The sequence below is a fragment of the Dasypus novemcinctus genome, chromosome 14 (genome assembly GCF_030445035.2).
Source record: "Dasypus novemcinctus isolate mDasNov1 chromosome 14, mDasNov1.1.hap2, whole genome shotgun sequence".
Lineage (NCBI taxonomy): Eukaryota > Metazoa > Chordata > Mammalia > Cingulata > Dasypodidae > Dasypus > Dasypus novemcinctus.
Window position 1 is genome coordinate 67,554,787 of NC_080686.1, and position 25,331 is coordinate 67,580,117.

Genomic DNA, 25,331 nt, shown 5'->3' on the forward strand with positions numbered 1-25,331 from the left:
AATTGCATTGTGGTCAGAGAATATAATCTGAATTATGTAGAGTCCCTGAAATGCATTCAGAATTCCTTTGTGATTTAATGCATAATCAATTTTTTATAAATGTCCCACAAGTCTTTAAAAGCATGTACTCTCTATTTGCTAAAAACATACATACAAACATAATCCATACTTGTACTCGATCAAGCCTGTTAATTCTGTCAAATCTTCTATATCTTTACTAATTTTTTTCTATTTAACCTATAATATTCTGATTAAAAGTATGTCTAAAATTCTCACTTTTTTGCTTTGCATATATTTTAGAATATGTTATTACAGTGTAGCAGTTTGATATTTTTTATGAATCCTAAAACATAGATATTGGATTATGTCTATAAACTGATTTGTTCCTCTGGGATTAGATTATATTGGATTCAGAGGTTTCACTTTTACTTGATTAAATGACTGGGGCTTTGATTGGACCTTGTTAGTAGGACATTGAGTGTCCACTCCCTTGGTAGGCAGGGACTCACAGAAAAAGTACACTGCCACACTGCAGAGAAGGGAGTTGGAGTTTTGAGCTGGTGCCCAGGAAGTAAACACAAAGAAGAACACAGAGGAACAGAGATGCTCCTTAGACATGGCAGAAGCCCCAGGGAAAGAGACAGAGACATTCACCTGAGAGTCTACAGCTGGCCTTGTGGAGATAGCAGAGCAACTCAGCCTGGAGAGAGGCAAGCCCTGTCTCCCTCTATGTTCCCCACCACATCTGTGCTATAGTTGCCTCCACCTAGATCTCCATTCCAGAAGCATTCTTAAAAAGGTGGTTCGGAGTACTGCAGTTAGTAGATGGAGTTAGATTCCTATTTGTAAGGGCTCAGCCCCATAAAAGATCAGGCAGTGGTTACCAGAAGTTTACTTCAGCCTCTTTCAGGCTCCATGAGAGCCACGCTTAGAGAAAAATAGCCGACCCTAGCACTTGACTTCAAGCAGGGAGCTATAATCCAACCCTCTAGATCTGATAGTTAAGATCTTTGTTGATTTTGGTGGGTTTCAAAGGAGAGGAGTAAAGGAAAACTATCTTTATGTTACCATCTCCTAATTTTATATAGAGTGCTCCGTATTGTTTGTTTAAAGTGATTTTAGTTTTACTCTTTCATCCAGATTTAAAAAAATCCTATTTCTAATTTCATCTTACTAAGGATTTAAATTTTATTTTAAATTCAGGAATGCTGATTCTTTTTCCTAAAATGCTTTAAAGCATCTGTAAATTCTAGATAAACACATGCTTTTTCTTTTGACTCATTATTATGGTAAAATAATAAAAAATTTCCTAATACTGATTCATTTTTGTATGTCTTGATGATTATACTTGATTATGGTATATGTGTCTTTTAAATAATTTATTATTTTCCTTATACATGGGAAGCAGGTGATCAACCACTGAGCTATATCTGCAATTCAATTTATTGGCTTTATATCAATATTCATGTGAAACTTATCTTTGTGTATGTGTGTGTGTGTGATCTTTCTCAAATGTTGGTATATCATGGCAATGACAACTTGATTAAAGAACTAGGACAGGGAAACGGATGTGGCTCAAGTGATAGAGCTTCTGCCTACCATATGGGAGGACCTGGGTTCGATCCCTGGGGCCTCCTGGTGAAAAAGAAGAAGTATGCCCGCATGGCAAGCCAGTGTCCACGCGAGTGCCCACAAGGTGAGCCAGTGCCCGCACGAATGCCCTGTGTGGTTAGCCAGTGCCCTGCACAAGTAAGTCATGCAGCAAGATGATGATGCATCAAAAGAGATACAAGGGGAGAATCAAAGTGAAGTGCAGCAGAAACCAGAAACTGGGGTGGCACAATTAACAGGAAATCTCTCTCCCCATCAGAGGTCTCCAGAATCAAATCCTGGTGAATCCTAACGGAGAGAAAATGAGAAGAGAAGACAACACAGGCAGCAAAAAAACCACAGGGCAGGAGGAGGGGAAGGGGGGAAAATAAATAAATAAATAAATCTTGGAAAAAAAAAAAAAAAAGACCTAGGACAATTACTAAAGATACCTTCTCATCCTTAGCAGGCTGTGTATAAGTCCAAATTAATGAAATCCTTCTAGAATGCAGGAAATCTCTCTTCAAATATAGGACTAGCTATAATTTTGTTTTGCCTTTCTGAATTGTTCTTGGTTTTCAGTGTGATCTCACACTGCAAAACCTCAGGGATCCACACGCGAGCAGAACCAGGTGGCAGTCCTCCATGTAACAAACTCCTCTGTGCTGACAAGATTTCCAGATTTTATAGAACTGAGCTGGTAGGCTACAAGTTTAATTGTGGGGTTGGATTTTTAGTTTAAAAGATAAGAACTCCATAAATTCTAGTTTTATGTTAAGAAGAAATCCTATACTTGAAACATAGTAAAACTTACGTTATTTTTTTAAACACATTTATACTTAGTTGTTTTTACAAGTAACAGAAAATAGGCACACTGTTCAGATTCCAACACTAGTAATGTTTCAGAAGGATAACCTTAATGGTGCATCATACCAATCAACCAAGCAAGAGAATTACACTTTTCACTGTGAAATGGAGCAGCTTCTATATAAGGTCAACTCCAGGGTTCTAGGAGCTGTGGCCTGAGGCAAAGGGCACTAAAAATAAAACAAGCCGTATGGCTCCTCTTTATGCCACAGAAAAAAGGGGATAGACTATAGGACTATAGTTACGTTTCTCAAGAGAGACTAGTTTCTCTCAATAGTTAATGAATATAAAAAAGGAAGATGGAAAAAGATGAAAAGTAGGCTAAATTAACAAGATTCATTTTTAAAATGTAAAATTAAGGCAAAGTCCAATCTGCAAAGTTCCTTCTAAATCTGAAATTCCATGATTCTTACCCACAAAAAGGTTACATATGAAAGGACGCCAAAGGTGCCTTTGTGTAACAGTAGATTGCTGTCTCCAGAATGGGAATGATATTCTTTTATTTACAACTGCAGTTCTTTGTTTAGGCAAACTACTTTTTGTGTGTGTGCCTTCAGGAAAACAAATATTCTTTTCTACTGGCCCTGATATTATTTCCTTAAGCTGGCAATTTGTAGTTCTGTTGAATTTTTTCTCCTTAATACCTATTTCCCACACTGCTTTTCTTTGTAACCAATTCACTGTGTTTTTAAAATTAATCTTAATTTTTCTAATGTATATAATTATTTATTCTTAAAATCTTAAACTTATGGTCATTCCTCCTAACAATGCCTTTCACTTTGTATTTTTAACAAATGTGTTTTTTGTTTGAACGTTATAAAGAAAAGAGAAAGACATTTTCAGATTTAGAATCTATCCATTAACTTATTTCAAGTTTTACTCATACAGACAGACATAGACATTTATGTGTGTGTATATATATGTATATAAAAACACAAGCATGCGTGCATGCACACGCACACAAATATATACCTACAGTAATTTAAAACTCAATTAGGTAGATGATCCTGCTAGTGAGACCAAAATAATGGGCAATAGTCCCACGTAGATTACTCCCATTAGGGCAAAATACATGCCCTCCTAATAGTAGGTGAAGGATGGGCCATTATTCTTTCCCTTAAGATAAACTGAGAGCTGTAATTTATTATATTTTCTGAGAAGTTTCCTTTTATATTACTGTGTGTTGAGTAATGAAATGTTGAATTTATATTTTACAATAAAATATTATATAGTGAAACAGAAAGGTATCAGAATTACCTTATGGTAATGATTTCTCCAGGGTTTGCCCTTATGAACCAGCTACAGTTGATTTTAGTAGGATATTCAGAAGGCCAGCCTGGGCTCGTGATTATCCCACTTGGTCCTCGAATTTGTTCTGGAGTCTCTCCACAAGCTGGAAGATAGCCAAAGCAATCTTAGCTAATTATTATATTTCAAAACACAACATTAAGTAAATTAGTGCTTATTTTTTATATGTTTAATGAAATGTGGTATTATCAACCTTAAAAAGCTTCTATTATTCTAATGAGATATTTTTTTCTTCCCGTTTAGACAAAGTCTCTTATCCTAATTAAGTACACATGGAAGATTTCAATTTAGATATCATAGCAATTTAAAAAGGCAGGATTGTTAGTTTTAGCCATGGAAATCTATCTACCTACCAACCTCCCTACCTGTCCATCTATTCTCAAATAGCATCTTTTAAATGTATTTTCCTTAGTATGAACAACCTAAAGTTCAATATTTACTGAATTACTGTGTTTAGATTCTTATGAGCACCGTGCTGCTTTGAGTACACTTAAAATGAAAGAATATTACAAGAATAGTCTTCTGCACAAAATAATTAAGGAAAGGCTCATATAAACATAAGAGTAAAATGCTGGATTGCAATTTTTTTTGATAAGTTAGTGGATGGTTGAATAGAGAGAGAAAGTATTTCAAAATTACTGCAAAGTAGCTCTCTATTTTTATTGAAACTTCCAAACTTTACTAGCAGGTCAGAAATGATTTCCAGAGTAAATTCAAAATAAAGGACAGAAACAGTCAATAATTAAAATATCATTATGTGATTACATCTTACCTATTCAGCATTCAGTTGAAAATATGATAGTTTATTCTCCCCCAATTTAAGAAAAAAAAAAGTCACTGGGCTACAAAAAATAACGTGAAAAATGTTTAAGCCTTCAGTAGAATTTAACGTCCTAGAATCTCTAATTAATTGTAACAAATTGGATTATTTGATTTTTAAAGTCATAGTAAATAAGCAACAAATTAGAAGTGGTGAGAGTAGTTGCCAAGGGAGCACAGTTATTGGAAGTGATGGAAGCAATTTTTAGAAAAATAATAAAAAGGATATACTGAACCTAAAAAGCATCTTAGAATACATACATTATTACCTATCTTCCAAAAGAAAAAACTGTTGCATTATATCAGATTAATAAATTAATTTTCAGAACTATCTAAAAGAGCTCTTGAGTAAATAAATGAATCAGCGTAAGCAAAATGTCTGGTATAACACATGGCCAGACATGGCCAAAAGCAGACAACCATGCTTTTTGAATTCTGCTGTTAGGTTGAAGACAATTTATAGATAGCCACATATTACTGTTACAATTATAATTTGGGGGAAAAACTTCTGTTTTTTAAAACAGGTTATAGTCTGTTCAATTCAGGTTAAGAATGCTGGAAAGCATACTATGTAAGTTAGAAAAATGTCATCCACAACAATGAAAACAAAATAAGCTATATTACTCGAAGATTCAGTTCTAATTTCTATAGAATAACCCATTTGCTGAAGAAAACATGCAATCAAGGTTTTAAAAGTATATTCTGCCAAAAAAAAATGTTCATGCCTTTAATGACTCTATCCTGGAATTAGGGTACCTTAGCAAAGTATTCATGGTGTAGAATTCAAGGATATATATCAAGCACCTAGCAAGCATCTCATTGCCCATGCATAAAACGTCCATGTATTTTTGGTTGCTAAATTCACTAAGTAAATTTCCCTTACAAAAATGTAAATATTAATGATACTTTAGGAAACATTAAATTTATCCAAATGCAATTTTAAGAGTGTATTAACAATAAAGCACCAGAATTTTGCTTCCACTTTGCTATCATAATAATTTAATGAAAAAGATAAACTTAAATCATTTATATGACCACCATTTTTCCTCCATTTATCTTTTGCCAAAGCTTTCCGTAGTATAATGAAGAAATTTTTAAGTTAATGAAGATAAAAACAAATACAAATAAACAAGCAAAACAACCATCACCATTCCTCTCGAATGTGGAAAACTGTTCATTAAAAGATTAATAATCTACATTAAAGAGAATATAATTTTGAGTTAAATTATATTTAACCTATATTTAACACTGTACTGTCATTTAAGTACTCAAATACATACTAGCTGATTTTGCAGCAGTGGGATACAGCCAAAAACTGAGAGGCAGGGTGGGGAATAATTTCTGACAAAGCAGAAAATGGGTTAACTGTAATAAACAAATGGATAGACTAACTATAGGAAAAAACTAGAAGGAATTTAATTTTTTTTCCCCGAATTCCTCAGAAACCCATAGGTGGTGCTCTTATACTAAAAACTAAAGTTAGATTCTGGTAATGGAAGCTCAAAAATAAATGTTGTGAATATTTTATATTCATACAACTGCCCAAAGATAAGACATACCACACACAAATAAGAATGGTTAAGATTCAGTATTTTGCATTTCTGACTCAGTAAATACTTTGGTAATATTAAAATATTAATGATTCTCCCAAATCAAAAACAAAATTACAGTATCATAAAATTTCTCCCCTTAACTGGTTGTGAATACACACATTGATTTAATTTTGTATAACTGCAACATGATCCAGTCAATGCGTTTTTTTTTTTTTTTTAGATTTATTTATTTAATCCCCCCCCCTCCCCCGGTTGTCTGTTCTCTGTGTCTATTTGCTGCGTCTTGCTTCTTTGTCCACTTCTGTTGTCATCAGCCGCACGGGAAGTGTGGGCGGCGCCATTCCTGGGCAGGCTGCAATTTCTTTCGTGTTGGGCAGCTCTCCTTATGGGGTACACTCCTTGCGTGTGGGGCTCCCCTACGCGGGGGACACCCCTGCGTGGCATGGCAGTCCTTGCGCGCATCAGCACTGCACATGGGCCAGCTCCACACGGGTCAAGGAGGCCCGGGGTTTGAACCGCGGACCTCCTATGTGGTAGACGGACGCCCTAACCACTGGGCCAAGTCCGTTACCCCCAATGCGTTTTTTGTTGTTTTATTAGAGCAGTTACAGTTTTACAGAAAAATCATGCAGAAGTTCCCATATACCCCCTCTTCCATACACAGTTTTCTCTATTATTAACATTTGTATTAGTGTGGTACTTGTTACAAAGTACCATGATGAAACAGTGTCATTAGAATTATGCTATTAAATTTAGCTCACTGTTTATGTCAGGGTTCACTCTTGTGTTATATAGTTCTGAGTTTATGTGTTTGTGTGGTAACTTATATACAACCTAAAATTTCCCTTTTTATAATTTTTCAAATATACATTTCAGTGGCGTTATGTTAATTACATTCACAAAGCTATGCCTCCATCACCATCATCCATTGCCAAAACTTTACAATCATCCCAAAGAGAAACTCCATGCCAATTAACTCTTCATTCTCCTGGTTACCTATATTCTAGAGTTTCTGACTTTATGAGTTTGCATATTCTGCTTATTTCATACAAATAAATGAGACATACAGTATTTATCTGTTTGTATCAGGTTTATTTCACTCAATGTGTCTTTAAGGTTACCCCATGTGGTAGCATGCATCAGATCATTGCTTTTTATGGTCAAACACCATTCCACTGTGTGTATATACCACATCTTATTTTATCTATTCATCTGTTGATGTACATTTGGTTGCATCCATCTTTTGGCACTGGGAATAATGCCACTATGAACATCAGTGTACAAATATCTGTTTGAATCCCTGCTTTCAATTCTTTTGGGTATTAACTTAGAAGTGGGACTACAGGACCAAATGGTAATTCTGTATTTAACATTCAGAAAAACCACTATATAATTTTCCACAGCAGCTGTTCCATTTTACATTCCTACCAACAAAGAATAAGTGTTCCTTATTTCTCTACATCATCCTCTCTTGTCCTTGTTATTTTCCTTTTTTTTTTTTTTTTTTTTTTTTTTGTAAAATAGAATCCTTCTACTCAGTGTGAGATAGTATCTCGTGGGTTTGTTTTACATTTCCCTGATGACTGAGGATGTTAAGCATCTTTTTGTGTGCTTTTTGATCATTTGTGTATCTTCTTTGGAGAAAAGTCTATTCAAATCTTTTGCCCATTTTTAATCTGGGTTGTCTTTGTGTTCTTGAGTTACAGGAGTTCTTTATAAATTCTAGATATTAAATCCTTTTCAGATGTATGTTTTCCAAATATTGTCTCCCATTTTGTAAGGTATCTATTTACTTTCTTGATAAGTCCTTTGATGCACAAAAATTTTTAATTTTGATTAAGTCCCACTTATCAATATTTTTTATTTTGTTGCTAATGCTTGTAGTGTGAAGTCTAAGAAACCACTCTGTCTTATATGAGGTCCTGAAGATGTTTCTGGATATTTTCTTCTATGAGTTTTATAGTTTTATCTCTCATATTTAGGCCTCTGATTAATTTTGAGTTAATTGTTGTATATGGATGGTGTGGGTAGGGGTCTACTTTCCTTCTTTTAGATAGGGCTATCCAGTTCTCCCAGCACCATCTTTTGAAGAGAATATTCTTTCGTCACAGAATGGATGTGGCACCCTTGTCAAAGATCAGTCGTCCAAAGGTCAAGTCAATTTTTTGTCAACATATTTAAGTCCCACTTATCAATATTTTTTATTTTGTTGCTAATGCTTGTAGTGTGAAGTCTAAGAAATCACTCTGTCTTATATGAGGTCCTGAAGATGTTTCCAGATATTTTCTTCTATGAGTTTTATAGTTTTATCTCTCATATTTAGGCCTCTGATTAATTTTGAGTTAATTGTTGTATATGGATGGTGTGGGTAGGGGTCTACTTTCCTTCTTTTACATAGGGCTATCCAGTTCTCCCAGCACCATTTTTTGAAGAGAATATTCTTTCGTCACAGAATGGATGTGGCACCCTTGTCAAAGATCAGTCGTCCAAAGGTCAAGCCAATTTTTTGTCAACATATTTTTGTGCATGATACACCAGGTATATAAAGAAATATACCTTAGCAAAACCACACCTCATTCCTTCTCTATATAAGAACGAATAAATTCATTATAAATTCATATAATGCTAATCTTATTCTTTTAGGATTTGAATTTATTCTTTCTTATATACAGAACCATTTAAAAATGTTTCCTTCTGTGTTACTTTGACTGAATATACTGGTAGGTTTGGAGTAAAAAACTTAAGATGATGTCTGTTATGTCTACTACTTAATGGCTTTGCCATAGTGCAAACGACTAAAAATTTTTGGGCTTTGGCTTCCTCATTTTTAAAATAAGGGGCTGATATTTGAATATCTCCAAGGTCTGTTTCAGCCCTAAATCAGTCACCTCTTCCTTCATCATCATTATCGTTTGCCACTATATTTCTGATGAATCATCAGGATGCATCAATAAATTTTCACTTTTTTTTTCACTTCACATTTCCTCTTTGAACCACTGAAATCAGACGTCCAATTTTTACTACAATTCCACAGAAACTAAGTTAGCAAGTGTTTTAAGTTTGCTAAGCTGCTAAAAGCAGATACCATAAAATGGGTTGGTTTTTAACAATGGTAATTTATTAGCTTACAAGTTTACCATTTTGAGGCCATGAAAATGTCCAAATCAAGGCACTATCAAGGCAATGCTTTCTTCCTGAATACTAGCTACTGATGATCCTGGACTCCTCCGTCATACAGTAGCATCTACTGGTCTCTGCCTTCTCTCCCAGGTTTCCTTACTTCCACAGCTTTCTCCCTCTTTGTCTAAATTTCATTTTCTTATAAAGGACTCCAGTAAAAGGATTAAGATCTACCCTGAATAAGGCGCCTCACATCTTAATTTAAGATTCTACTCACAATGGATCCATACCTATAGGAATGGATTAACTTTAAGAACACTCTTTTCTGGGGTGCATACAGTTCCAAACCATCACCAAAGGCAAAGACCATCAATGGCCTCACTGCCAAATCTAATGAACTTCTCAGCCTCCATGGTCCTTGATCTTTCTGGAGCACTTGCCATTGCCTTTCTTTACTTCGTGATACTGTACTACCTTGACTTTGCTGACACCACCCCTTTTGGTTTGCCTCCTAACTTTGACAGTTCTATGTTAGTTCTCTACTACTGAACCCTCTTCCCCCAGTCAGCCCAATATATTGGTGGTCATGTTTCAATCCCAAGCCTTTTGATCTTCTCATTCTATGAGAAGATCTCATCTACTCCTACAATTTCACCTATGACCTATAGTTTATCTGATTTTTTTGAGGCACTACAGGGAGGGATTATACCCAGGACATTGTATATGGGAAGCTGGCACTCAACCAGAGCCACATTGGCTCCCCTGAAATTTTTTTAATAAGATTTATTTATTACCCCCTTCTTCCTTGTTGTTTGCTCTGTGTCCATTCACTGTGCGTTCTTCTGTCTGCTTTTCTTCTCTTTAGGTGGCACCAGGAACTGATCGTGGGACCTTCCAGAATGGAAAAGAGGTGCTCAATCTCCTGCACCACCTCAGCTCCCTAGTCTGCTGTGTCTCTGTCTCTCCTTTGCGTCTCTTTTTGTTGTGTCATCTTGCCATGCCAGCTCTCCGCTTGGGCCAGCTTACCACATGGGATAGCACTCCTGTGTGGGCCAGCTTGCCTTCACCAGGAGGTCCCAGGAATGGAACCCTGACCCTCCCATATGGTAGATGGGAGCTCAATCACTTGAGCCACATCAGCTTCCCTCCCTTGATTTTTTCATTTTTTGCTTATCTGTTTTTGTTTTTGTCTTTAGGAGGAACTGGCAACCAAACCTGGGACCTCCCATGTGGCTCAAACAGGCGCTCAACAGCTTGAGCCACATCTGCTCCCCAGTTCATTAGTTTTTAACCCAGAAAATTTGCACAGCCAAATGCACAATGGCTATTCCAACCTCAAATTCAATATGGTTAGAACTAAATTCTTACATTTGTTCCTCCAATCCTCTTTATTCTATATTCCAAATCTTCACTGCCTTAGACATTTGGTTGAAGGAATAGTCATGTCACCAAATTTAGGCATGAAGTGAATTTATTTTAAAAATATCACGGGCAATCTTAAGGACTTTCAAGGACAGAAAAAAAGGTAAATCCAGGTCTCATAGGAACCAGAAATGGAATTTAAAAGCAGAAATGAGGCTACCCTCACCACCTCTTAGGGAATCAAGGTCTGTTTTCTCTCCTTCTACATCTGCCCCAATGTCCCAATTGGTTTCCTCTGAGTCATCTTTTTCATTATTTTGGTGCATTATAATGACTTCCCAATCCGAACTCACCTAATACTTTATCTCAAGCACTACTACCCACTGTAATTTCATTATTCCTATGTTTATTATATTTATATTACTGTTATTCATTATATAGTAAACCTTTTACATAAAAGATTTGAGGCAGCTTATTATGATCAATTTGATGATACTTAAGCCTCCATTGCCTCCCATGTAAAATGGGGATTAAACCACTACATAGCTTATAAGGTGTTGGGAAGATTAAATAACATTTTGGTAAAGGATTTAGCACACTGCTTGGATTGTAGTAAACTGTCAATAAGTAATATCACATTATATGCCAAGTAATATTGGTTTGTAGTTATTGCCTGGAATGCTGAATTAAGATGGTCAAAGAGGTTGTGTTCAGACCGAGTACGAAAGAGGACAATGATCATTCATTTAATATGTGCTGGGTACGATTAGGCTCTGGAAAGAATGAGAATATATGCCATGATTAAGTGGTTATCATGGGTAGAAGCCCAAGTAAAGATGGGTTTGGAACACACAATTGAAAAGCTTTGCTTTAGGAAATGAATATTTCTGTTTTAAACCAAAACTGTTTATATGGTTTTGCGGTTTGAACCTCATCTTTCTAGATTTGGACAACCTGCAATTTACTATATACCAAACATGGACTTCCTCTACCTACATTTATTCTGCCTGTACCTTCTCTATTATTTATAAATATTTGAGGTACAGTCTATTTTGTTAATTCTTCAATGAGAATTAGCTTATATGTGATTGGCAAATAGAGAAATCTTGTCAGTATAATGTTAAGTTGTGTAAGACTTTATTCCTGATATGTTAATGATACGAATCAACCAGAGAGAGGAGTTTTCATAGTTTAGGAAAGAATATAAAAGTCCTATAAGGAGTGCCTTCCTTTATTGCTAGAAGCTGTTGCTTGACTGGTTTAAGGAATGCTTGGCTTTCCTCTGTGTTAAGCTATCTTGGGAAGCTGTTAAGTGCAGATGAAGATTTAAAGACATTTCTTTGCTATAAAAAGGAAATAAATAAAAACAGAAAACCCCACTTTGACTGATGAAGGATAATTCTGTGTTTTTATTAAATTGGTCTGTTAGAAGCAAATACCTTTAATGAGGAAGCATTAACTCCAGAGTATGTAGCTGTAAAGAACAAAATGATTCTCGTGCAAATATCAGTGGTTATTTGACTGTGCTAATATTCAGACCAGTATCCTCTTAGGGCTAAACTTACAAAGTTATACAACTTTTAAGTGATCTGCACTAACACTCTTTTTCTCTTAAGTCTTGTAATTTTAGTGTGTGACTTTGCAGAATGTAAGGTATTCTAGGAGTACATATTTAGTGTTATGGAATAAATGCCTGTGTTTTAGTCTTTGCTCATTTTGCTTCTTGAACATATCTCTTAATTACCAGTATCATTTTTTTTTTGTTCTTGAAAGACTATCTTTCCTTATTAGTACTATTTATCTTATAACACATCTATAAGAAACATATCTATTTAATTTACTTTGATCAGTATGTTTAGATAAACTAACATTCAATTATTTTGTATAATGACAGTCATCTCTACTTTTTAATATATTTCCTATGACTCTAGAAATAGAAATACAAATTAACCTGGTTCCTAATATATATTCAAAGAAAGCAGCTTTCAACTTGTACAGAATCTTCTTCAGAGGACTATATAGTGATTAGTTATCTGACTAGACCCCCAAAAAAGCCTATATATAATTCATAGAGAATCTAACATGTAAGACATCTGGAATGAAAAAATAACAGACAACAGTATTAATACAATGGTAGCAGTTAATCTATACTAAAAGGCTAAACTAAATACATACAGATTTTAACTTATCATGTATGCTGTCACCTAAGAAAGGGAGGTTTAACTGAAGAATGAACAGGTAAAGATTCTCTGACAGAGTTCGTAATAAAGATTTTTAGATTTGTTTCCTGGTTTCAAATACAGCCACAAAAATGCAAAACTGATTGAGAAATATGCAAGATTTCTTCATGTTTATCCTGATATTATTTCAATAATCCCACAGAAAAGCACAGAACTGTGGTTTAAAAACTACATGAATGCACCATACTTATCATCATTAAAGCATTTAAAAAATAGGAATGATAAAAAAAACTTGCATTAAAGTATATAGAAGAGGAAAGGATGACTTTAAAGTAATGTCATATAAACTGCCCATCAGTTTAATACTCCAAGATTTTAAAGCCTGAAAAAAGAGGTTGGTAATAGAATATAATTATTAGAGCTGAACTACTTGTAAAAGAAAAATGTACAATTTCCTGTTCCACAGATAACTGGATTTCTTTTCACAACTGACAAGGATCGACAATTTCTGACTAAAAGTAGTTCAGACAAAGTGATAGGAAATCTTTGTGCCTTTGGTTTTAATAAATGGCAAAACAACTGAAATGCAAGCAAAAATCACATATGTTCACTGACCACCTAAGTACAAAAGACACATGTGAAGGACACAAGAGAAGTAAAGAGAATTCATGTGCTCATGGAAATTAAAATTTTGTAAAAATGTTTATTAACATCTAAATAGTTATTATACAAAGCATACAGGACAATATAGTACTAAATGATATAATGCATATTTAATGTAACTTTAAACGAAGTGCCATATATACATGTATTATTAAAAAGAAATAAAGATCCACACACAAAAAAATTTGCATTATGTAAGAATAGGACAGGGAGGGTTATACTTGACTATAATGAAGGATTTCTTTTCCAGAATAGAATTAGGTAGAGCCAGAGAAAAGAGTACATTCCAAACTACAAAAGTTAGACAATGAAAACAATCCAATTAGGACACTAATCCATAGACACTAATCAATCAAGTCAAGGTAGCTACTATGAAAGGAAATAATGTGATCCAACTATTTTGTAGAGATTACTTTGCAGTGTTATAACCTGTGGGAAGAGAAAAGAGTCAGGCAAAGAGATCAGTTAAAAGCAAATACTGAAGCTCCTCTATTTATAAAATTTTACTTTATGAAAATTTCAATACAGAAGAAAAGCATGCTTCCCCTGTTCATAAGCAGAGGACAGCAATCATTCAGTTGACCACCAACGGTCAATTGTGGCCACCATTTCATTTTTCTGAGTATAGAGTATTTCATGAACATTATTAATTCCAGTATGGCTGATAAATACAAAAGAAATTCCAAGAGCTGAAAATGCTAGTAAGATGGATTTGTTCCCAATGGAAACATGTACTTTTTATTTCTGAAATAGCACCTCCCAAATAGAAAACTAGTAAGCAAATGGTGATTGCTCAATGGCTTTATGGAATGAGAGTGGAAAAATGATTCTGAAGATTAACAAGTGAATCATGCACTATATGGAAAAATACTGTGCCTATGCAAGCAATAAAAGGCATTTAGAAAGGGAAAAATTAGAATATGTTCTTAGATGATTAGCATAAAAATCATACCAACTGGCCCAGTGTTAATTTAGAAGAAAGGTAGAAATTTGAAAACTTAAAAGTCTACATATGGTGAACAGTGCTGAGGATGAGATTTCTGTGGCAAGACATAAGTTTATGGCTCAAAAGTTCAAGGTCTGTGAATACCATCAAAGTGAGGGGTGTGATCAGGCCTGTAGATCCCATGGCTGATGATAATATAATAAAAATAGCTAACATTTTTTTGAGCTCATATGTGTTATTGTTGTCTTGTTTTAGAACAAAGAAACTAAGTGATTTTCTTAAGGTCACAAAGCTAGTAAGTGTCACAGCCGGAACTGGCAATAAGCAATGGGGTTCAAAGGCTGCAGTTGTAACCAAGAAGACATACTACTACCCCCTAGGGAGCTCCCTATGACACCTGGAATAATAATCAGGGGGTAAAGAGAGCTGCCTCAATAGAATCCCAACCAAGACAAAAGTGGTCTATTTTGGAAAAAAAAAAAGAGTTTTATTGGTCCTATATTAATATGGAGAGAAAGGGTATAGAATCATATAACACAGAGAAAAAGGTATGCTTAGTTTTAAAGCTTCAAAAATCTGCTTCTTAGACACCTATGTAGGGATTGCAAGCAGTACTAAACTACTTCTTAACCCTTTTTGAAATTTAAAGAGATTTTATAAACAGTATTCCAGAACCTACCTTTAATAGCAAGAAAAATGTACATTTAATTATGGGTAAGGTGATTAGGGCATGAAGTAGAATAGCAGCAATAAGGGTATGAAGTGAGGGCTGAGGGAAACATGTCCAAGGAAACGGATTGGGAAGGGGAAAAACAGAGACTCCTGGATGACTAATGAAAAATGGTAGTATTCTTAAAGATGGTTAAGATTGGAAGGATAGTCAGTTAAGTAAGTAGGCATGTTAGGTGTGAAGTAAGTCTCGTGGGCCACTGAGAACACAGGGCAAGCGATCAGTTGAGTGTCAGGATCTGCAAGATGAATGAAGTAGTAGAGCAGCCCTTTGTTTGTGATAGCTAAGCCCGGAAACCTGAATGGAAACATATACGAATGCCATGGCTAGGAAGAAACTGCTTCAGTTTGAAAGTCTTCTTGTGACTTGAATGGGTTTGTTGCCCAGACTCCTTTAATAGTTTTCTGACCACCTGGTACCTGAGCTGAGCTCTGTCATAATGGAAACAATAGAACAGTAAACACACACAGATGATAGGTAGAGCTAAAAGGACATAGAGACTGGACACAAGTAGTATTTCCTTAGAATTATTCCAAATTTTATCCCCTCCTTCCTTTTTTAAGAAGTCAGAAAATTGAACTCCTTTCATGGAAATAATTACTAGTACTCTGATAGCAATAATTACTGGTCTAAGATGGGAAAGTTTTAATTATTTAAAATGTTAAGAATCATTATAAACTAAAAAATTTATTTTAATCCATCTCTCCCACTAAGGCCTCAATATTGTCAGATATTTACTAGAAATCACATCTATATGGCAAGCAACAATCCTACATCCAGGTGTTTATAATTTACATGAATAGTCCTCTGCATTAGCACAAATACTTAAGAATGAATGCAGTAATACATTTACTCATACTATTCTAAGATGATCTTTAAGGACCAAAGTATTTTATTTGATCATCAGTTTAATCAAGGCAGATAATTCCTTGGTTTCTTGAAGGCCACTAATGTCCAGAATGAAAAAGTAATAATCAAGGGTTACATGGCAGTAAAATAAAACACGAAAAATAGAAGAGGCCCAAAATATGGATAGACAACAAGGGAAAATAGACACAAAAAATATGCATTTTTTTCCTAATTCAAATAGCATCACAGACAAAATGAGTAAAGGCAGGAAAACAGGGAAGCTGAATCTACCCTTAAAAGTAGACTATCTAACCAACTTTGCCCTGAAATTTCTAAGTAGTAAGAGGTAATTTTGAGTTTTCCAAGCAAGGTGTAAGATGAAATGAATTTGAAAAAAAGAATCTTTTTATCATTTGCATAAAAACTTTTTTTTTCCCTCAAAGGTCATAAAACCTATTTATATGGCACCTACATTTTCAAACTTTAAGCACTAAAGAAAACTAAAATTCTACAGAAGCCACTACTTCTATTTCCTCAGTGGGAAAAGTTATTAATTTTTTGAAGCTTACTGTCACTCCTGCTAAAAGTACAAAAGGGTTGTTGGTAAGGCATAAATCAGCAGTTAAGCAAACATAAATTGGGTTTGGATCTCATAATTTTCTAAGCCATCTCCATCAGTTTTGCCTGGTATCTATTATACTCATCTTCTTCTGGGAACATTCCAGTTCTCTTAGTGTCATTGGTCAAGGGTTAAACTCAGAAAAAAACATAATACTCTAAGTACATTATATGAGAAAAGTAAAGAACAACTATTATCTGCTTTGTTCTAGATAGTGTATTTTTATTACTGCAGTTTAAAACCAAATCAACCGCTTAGCCCACTTTCCTTACCTGCTAAGTGAGTTTTGCACAATAGTTGCAAAGTACATACAATTTAAATGAACGTTTTCACAAAATCACAAATAATTAACATAATACTATACTTTGAAGAATGATTCTCAAAGTGGGAAAAGAATAATACTGAAAGTTACAGAAGAGGAAAGAAAATGGTAAATGTTTAAACAGGGCTTGTTTTTATACCTTTATTGGAATTGGTCCATACATACATCCAGGTGAACTTCACTTCCACCACCTAAACATCATATCGTTCTGTTATACGTTCAGTCACATCACAACCCGCTTGGCTGGTGGTCCCAGTACTCACATATACTATTCTAATGCTGAGTTTATTATTGTTTTTAATAATAATATAGTACTTTAGAATGTAAAAACCATCTTATTATAAATTTATAAATTGTTATATTTTGATAACACATAAAATATTATTATTACATAATATAGAAATATGTTTCCTATTAAATATATTATTATATAATAGAACATTATAAAAAGATACAATCATATAGTATAGATCACATATATAATTATAACATAAAAAATTATAATACAACCGTTACTTTCCTTTCTTAATGGCAGTGCTTTACTCTTAAAAGTTTAAGTATCTCATAAATAAATGTCTTTAAAATTAAAAGTAACAGTGCCTTTAGAAATGAATAGTGGGGAGCAGATGTGACTCACACAGTTGGGCACCCACACCCGGGTTTGGTTCCTGTTGCCTCCTAAAGAAGATGAGCAGACAACAAGCAGGCACAAAGAGCAGACACAATGAACAGATAAAGACAGATGAGGGAGCCATCTTGGGGGTGGGTGGGGAAGAAACATTAAAAAAAATAGTAATCTGAAGACTAAATATCATAAAGATGTCATATCTACCCAAAATGATTTATAGATTCAATGCAATCATAATCAGAAGTCCAACCCTCCTTTGCAGAAATGGAAAAACCAATTACCAAATTTATTTGGAAAGGTAAGGGGCCCTGAATAGCCAAAACATCTTGAAAAAGAAGAATGAACTTGGAGGACTCATACTTCCTGATTTTGAAGCATATTACAAAGCTACAGTGGTCAAAATAGCAGGTATTGGCATAAGGACAGACATACTGACCAATAAAAATGAGAGATCAAAAATAGACCCTCACATCTATGGCCAAGTGATTTTTGATAATGCTGCCAAATCCACTCAACTGGGAAGGAATAGTCTCTTTAACAAATGGTGCTGGGAGAATTGGATATTCATATGCAAAAGAATCAAAGAGGACCCCTATTTCACACCCTATACAAAAATTAACTCAAAATGGATCAAAGACCTAAATATAAGAGTCAGGACTATAAAACTCCTAGAAAATAAAAGGACACATCCTTGGAATCTTATGTTGGACAATGGTTTCTTGGACTTTACACTTGGAATTCAAGCAATGAAAGAAAATATTGATAAATGGAACCTCAAAATTAAAAACTTTCGTGCTTCAAAAGACTGTCACAAAGGTGAAAAGACAACCTACTCAATAGAAGAAAATATTTGGAAACCACATATCTGATAAGGATTCAATATCTAGAATATACAAAGAAATCCTACAACTCAATGATAAAAAAAAAAACCCAATTAAAATATGGGCTAAAGACTTAGATATTTCTCCAGAGAAGATACACAAATGACCAAAAAGCACATGAAAAGATGTTCAATATCATTAGCTATTAGGAAAATGCAAATTAAAACCACAATGAGATCCCATTTCATACCCACTAGAATGGCTAACTATTAAATAGAAAACTACAAGTGTTGGAGAAGATGTGGAGAAACATTCATTGCTGGTGGGAACGTCCAATGGTGTAGCTGCTATGGAAGACAGTTTGGCAGTTTCTCAGGAAACTAAGTATAGAATTACTATATGATCCAGCAATACCACTACTAGGAATATAACCAGAATTGAAAGCAGGGACTCATATACTTGGACACCAATGTTCATAGTACCATTATTCATTGTTGCCAAAAGATGGAAGCAACCCAAGTGCCCATCAACCGATGAATGGATAAACAAAATGTGGTGTATTCACACGAAGGAATATTATGCAGCTGTAAGAAGAAATTAAGTCATAAAGCATATGACAACAGGGATGAACCTGGAAGACATTACGTTGAGTGAAGCAACCAGACATAAAAGGACAACTACTATGTGACTGTGCTACTATGAACTAAATATACTGTGTAACATATTGTATGATTCCATTTATATAAAATGTAATTATAAGTCAATTTTAAAAGATGAAATTTGATTAGTGGTTATGTAGGGCCAAGGAAGGCATGCTAAGGGATGTGGAGTTTTTCTTTTTGGAGTAATGAAATAAAATTTTATGGTAATGAATGCATAACACTGTGATTACACTAAAAGCCACTGACTATACCCTTTAGTTGGACTGTATGGTATGTGAATATATCTCAATATAACTGCTTAATAAATAAATAAATAATTGTGCAAGAATAGCCAGATATAGCTGTAGACAGCAGGGGAAATAGAGAGATTGAGAGGTGAAGAATTTTCTTGTCTGTTTTATTTTATTATTATTATTATTAAAATAATGAAAATGCTCTAATAATGATTGAAGTGATGAATGTACAACTATGTGATTATACCAAATATCACTGATTGTACACTTCGGATGAAGTGTGCTTTATTAATATGTATCAATAAAACTGATTTGTTTAAAAATGTGATACATGCATTTAATAATCATTATTCAACCATAAAAAGAAATGAAGTCATGATGCATGTAACATGGATGAACCCTGAGGACATTATGTTGAGTGAAATAAGCAAACTAACTGCAAGTTAGAAAATAATATGTCCCAATTAAAAAGGCCAAAACTAAATTATTTTTAAAAGGCTTAATCCTATAAGATCCTACAGCAGAGTGCTAGGCCTTTTAGTACAACTATAAAATGTAAGTACACAAAAAGAAATGGTGATGATTTTGACAAAAGTTCTGACAGAATAAAGAAAAGGCAGAGCAATGCCTGATAAACTACTTGAAATCTATTTTATATACTCTGCTAATTCAGTTAGTAGGAAGAGGGACTAAGAAAGGATCATCCTAAGTAGTAATACTCTTTTCTCTCAGAAATGTCAGCTTTGCCATGACAAAAGGTTTCAAGTCAAATTAGAGCAGACTCAAGATCGAGCTAACCTCAGATAGATCTCTCAGCTATTATTACAAGGTAGGAATGTTTAGAAACTCTTATCATTGGTGAGTTGGGAACAGTTTGTTAAACCTCAAATATAAAAACTTTCTCCTTGAGAAACAGCAGTCCCAACAGTACCCAGAAAAATCTTTTTTTAAACTCCTGTTAACTACAAAGGAGTCAATCTCATTTCTTTTTCTTTGCAATATTACAACCCTAGGCCATGAGTCAAAAAAAGAAGCAAACATTTCTAAACAGTCTGGGGAAAATAAAAGGTTGGGGCTTTAATATAAACACGGCAAGAAAAAAAGTTAGACAGGAAAAAAAAATGCCTGAGTGTTCTCATTCTTTGCAGATATTTGTGTAAAATGGTATAACCCTTTTCAAAAACAATGTGCTAAAAGGTTTCTGGAATCATTAAATTATTCATTATATTTGATACAGTAATTCCATGTCTAGCAATCTATGCTAAGAAAATATTCTTATAAATAAAAAAAGACCAGATAGATACATTAATTATCCAAACTAGAGAATGCCCATTGGGAACAAACCATTGATATGTTTAAGAACATTACAACAGGGAAGTGGACTTGGCTCAGTGGTTAGGGCGTCCGCCTACCACATGGGAGGTCCACGGTTCAAACCCTGGGTCTCCTTAAACCATGTGGAGCTGGCCTATGCACAGTGCTGATGCGTGCAAAGAGTGCTGTGCCACGCAGGGGTGTCCCCGCATAGGGGAGCCCCATGTGCAAGGAGTGCGCCCCATAAGGAGAGCCGCCCTGTGCAAAAGAATGTGCAGCCTGCCCAGGAATGGTGCTGCACACATGGAGAGCAGACACAAGATGACGCAACAAAAAGAAACACAGATTCCCCTGCTACTGACAACAACAGAAGTGGACAAAGACAAAGAACATGCAGCAGATAGACACAGAGAACAGACAACTGGGGAGGGGGAAGAGAAATAAAATAAATAAATAAATCTTGAAAAAAATTTATAAAAACAAAAGAACATTACAATAGGGAAGCGGACTTGGCCCAGTGGTTAGGGCATCCATCTACCACATGGGAGGTCCGTGGTTCAAACCCCGGGCCTCCTCGACCCATGTGGAGCTGGCTCATGCACACTGCTGATGTGCCAAGGAGTGCCGTGCCACGCAGGGGTGTCCCCCGCATAGGGGAGCCCCACGCACAAGGAGTGCGCCCCGTAAGGAGAGCTGCCCAGTGCAAAAGAAAGTGCAGCCTGCCCAGGAATGGCTCCACACACGCGGAGAGCTGACACAACAAGATAACGCAACAAAAAGAAACATAGATTCCCCTGCTGCTGACAACAACAGAAGCAGACAAAAGAAGAACACCCAGCAAATGGACACAGAGAACAGATAATTGGGGCGGGGAAGGGGAGAGAAATAAAAATAAATCTTAAAAAAAAAAAGAACATTACAATATAGTTATTAGATGAAAATTTTATACAAGCATTAAAATAATGGTTATGAAGACTAACAAAAATAACATGAATTCTATAAAAGAAAGGGCAAGAGATAAAATTGAGTTATACTTCAAATGTATTTACAAATATTTTTAAGGTATACATAACAAAGGACAAATGAAATAAAATACTATCATTAATTACACTAGGGAGGTCTGGTTAATGGATGATTTTCTTAAGCATTTTGCTTTTTTACTCTTTTTATACATTTAATGAAACTTGTGTAATGAATAGAATTTGTGAAAATAAGCAAAAAAACTTGATTTGAAAATAACTAAGGCCAGGGAGGGTATAATCATAATATTTTTTTGGAATTACCTGACAAATCACTATTGTTGATTATAGAATAAAATTCAGTACAGATACATTTAAAAAATCATACATATTTGTTTAAAATGTGCAAAAGACCTTGTTATAAATCAACCTGACCTAAAATATCTTTCACCGCAGGTAGTGGATGAACATCAATTTAGTCTCTTTAAAAATCCAGAGATTTAGAAAAGAACATTAGACATTTAATTAGACATTTTTCAAAAAGAACATTAAAATAGCCCTTCCTACTCTCTCATATATACAATTAAATTTCTTGGCAGTTTCTATGATATAATTTATAATGATTTTCACATATTATTAGAATGACAAAAATACCATTTGTCTTTTCTCTTTTCTCTATTTTTATATGAATGAATGTAGCATTCTGGACCATGACAAATTCTAAATTAAAGAAAAAAGTATATAAAATAAGGTTTTACCCAATACAGAAAGATGAAAATTTAAGAAATAGAAACGAATTATCCTAAGCAAAAGAATAAAAGCATATTATCAGAATATATCAGAAATTAATAATTTCCATAAAATTTTGTATGAGTAAACAAAACTACTTAATACTATTTCTAGTTAATAAAATAGCAAGAGCTAATATTGTATCATTTACTATTCACCAGCCATTATACCTATGCCTTTTAGAAATTCATTATCTAATTTAATATGCTATCGTTGATGTGGAGAAGGTGACACAGGAGTTGCTGGGAGAGGGAGGAAGAGGTGTGATATGGGGCATTTTTGGGACTTGGAGTTGTCCTGAACGATACTTCAGGGACAGATGCAGAACACTGTTTATCCTGCCATAACCCACTGGATGCACTGGGGGAGAGTGTGAACTACAATGTAAACTATGGTCCACGCGGTGTGGCAGTGCTCCAGGGTGTATTCACCAAACGCAATGAATGTGCCTAACTGATGAAAGGGGATGTTGATGTGGGAGGAGTGAGGGGGGGAGTGGGGTATATGGGAATCTCTTATTTTTTAAGGTTACATTTTATGTGGTTTATTTATCTTTAAAAAAAAAAAAGACAAAAAAAAGACTAGGTTTTTAGGAAAAATAAGCCATTATTAAGCTTTCACTGACCTCTGAAATTAAGTATTTTATTGATATATAAATATATTTAATTAATGCACACAGTTATAACCCAATGTCTGGTATTCATTTTTTATTGATGGATTTTTTTTTCGAATAGCACACAGGAATTAACTACAATGCTCAACAAAAGCCTAGTAGTACAATTTCAAGCAAACAGATGAATATAAGAAGAACCTAATCATGATGGGCTGAAGCAAAATTTAGAATTTAATTACTGGATCTGTCCAAATTTCCACAACTTCTCATACGCCACAATAAATTGCATTACTTAGTGAACTAATATTTTGCAAATGACCAATGCATACAAATCAAGTTTAAAAATTTCATTTAAAGTCCAAAAAAGGCCAGTTGGATTTTAATGTAATGGAACATAAAAAGTCTACTAATGTGGTTTTAGATTCCACACTTCAGCTAACTTTATGAAACTACCACTTGTGGAATTTCAGAAGAATATTCACACTTATCTGAAAAGACTATTAAAATACTCCTTATTTTTCCAATTATGTCTCATTGTGAGGCTGAACAGTCTTCACCTGTGTCATCTATGTCAATCAAAACAATTTTATAGAAGACTGAACTAGATATGAGAATCCAGCTATCTTAAGTCAAATATTAATAACTTTGCAAAATTATAAAATAACATCATTATTCTTATTAATATTTTCTGGGAAAATATATTTTCATATAATTATGTTATATAATTCCTAACAACAAATACAGGTATATATAATTCACTAAGCAAAAATTCTGATATCCTCAAGAATTTCTGAAAGCATAAAGGGGTCTTGTGATCAAACATTTTGGAAGCCACTGAATCAGATGATAACCATTTGGCCACATAAATTAAAACTATGCAAGTAACCTCTTTCTTCAAAGTCACAATTTGGAAAAACGACAATAATTCTCCTTAACTATTCAAAAGGAAAATGAAAAGGTCGAGAAAATTAAGTTCATAACCTTATTTTTACTTTTGTATATAGCTATACATCATTTGGAAGCATATGAAAATGGTGAAACAAACCATGAAAGAATTAATGCTGGCTACAGAGGCACTTGCTTTCATTTTCAGGAAGCTAGGCTTGTCAAAGGATACGATTAGTGCATACTAACTCTTACTCTATTTGTTAAATCTATCAACTTCCGGAATATAAAGTCAGACACAAAAGAAAAGAGCAAACTTTCAGATTTGCATTACAGGAGGAAAAATAAACAAATTATAAGATGATATAAATAAATCAAGCAGTGGCATGATTTATTAAATGCAATTTTTAAAAAACATTTTTATTGGGGTAACATATATACAATATAATATATTCCCATTTTAACTACCTTCAAGATAAGTGCAATTTTTTTAACTAATCAAAACTTACCAGGATTATAGGAAAAGAATAAAATAATAGTAAGAAACTCTATCTCAGTATATGAAAGAATGTTTTTGTTCTAGTAGTTGTAGGTAATTCAGCAAAAATGGTAACAGTTGTGGAAGTCTTATAAGGATGAAAATTTTAATAGTTATGAGCCTTTAAATAATTATTAAGTTAAAAAAGATGAATGGAAAAATGCGTTTATAAGTTTCTGAATTACATGGACATAAATATGTTGTTGGGTTGCTTTTAAATAGCAAATTGTGCATCCAAGTACAACAGTTTTTATGTAGAGCAGTACTTAAATTTAAAAATCAAACGAAATGATTAATTTCTAAAGGCACTCAAAATTATAATTTAATAAATATCATTTCATATAACTTTGTATAGAAGGAAAACACTAATTCAACTTGAGCTAACTTTTCTCTTGGTTCAATGTTTGTAAGAAAAAATAATTATGCAGTCTGTTTGGAAAAGTATAATCAGTCCAAGGCCATGCATGTATCAATTTAATCTTATGAGAATTTCTCCATGTTCCAGTTGCTTCATTCCTTATTACATGCTGCAAAAAGCAGTAATACTTTTTATTGCCAAATATCACTTTATAAGATACCAGGTGGCTTTCAATATTTACCATTTAAGTCATGCATGAAATTTAAACATTACAAAAAATGACTTACCCGTTGACACTCCTGAAATATGCACATTTTCAGAATGTTCTGCAAGAGCACCATTTCCTAAAATTAAACATAATGAATAAACTAATTTCCAAGATAAAATTTATAAAAATTTACAATTTTTCAGATCCTCGTTTAAAAGAGAGGTGACATAAAACTGTTTTTAATATTCAGGAACTAAATTAAAGTCTCTTATACTAATATATGAGACAATACTATGAATTCCAAATCATAATAATAATAGGGAAAACAAAATATTTTAGAAATCACAACAATGTAGTACAATATATAAAGGCCAAACATATAGGTTTGGCTAATA

General features: G+C 34.1%; 1 protein-coding gene across 2 annotated transcripts in view; it reads right to left on the reverse strand.

Annotated features, from left to right (window-relative positions):
• Window positions 1–25,331, reverse strand: part of LRP12 (LDL receptor related protein 12) — a 71,335-nt gene that overhangs the window by 13,143 nt on the left and 32,861 nt on the right. The window contains exons 2-3 of one of the 2 annotated variants that reach the window (XM_004457557.5): window positions 25,016–25,072; window positions 3,715–3,850 (exon numbers count right to left, since the gene is read on the reverse strand). In XM_004457557.5, the coding sequence (XP_004457614.1) occupies window positions 3,715–3,850; window positions 25,016–25,072 (193 nt within the window). The remainder of the gene's footprint in view (window positions 1–3,714; window positions 3,851–25,015; window positions 25,073–25,331) is intronic. The other variant, XM_004457558.5, reaches the window with a different exon arrangement.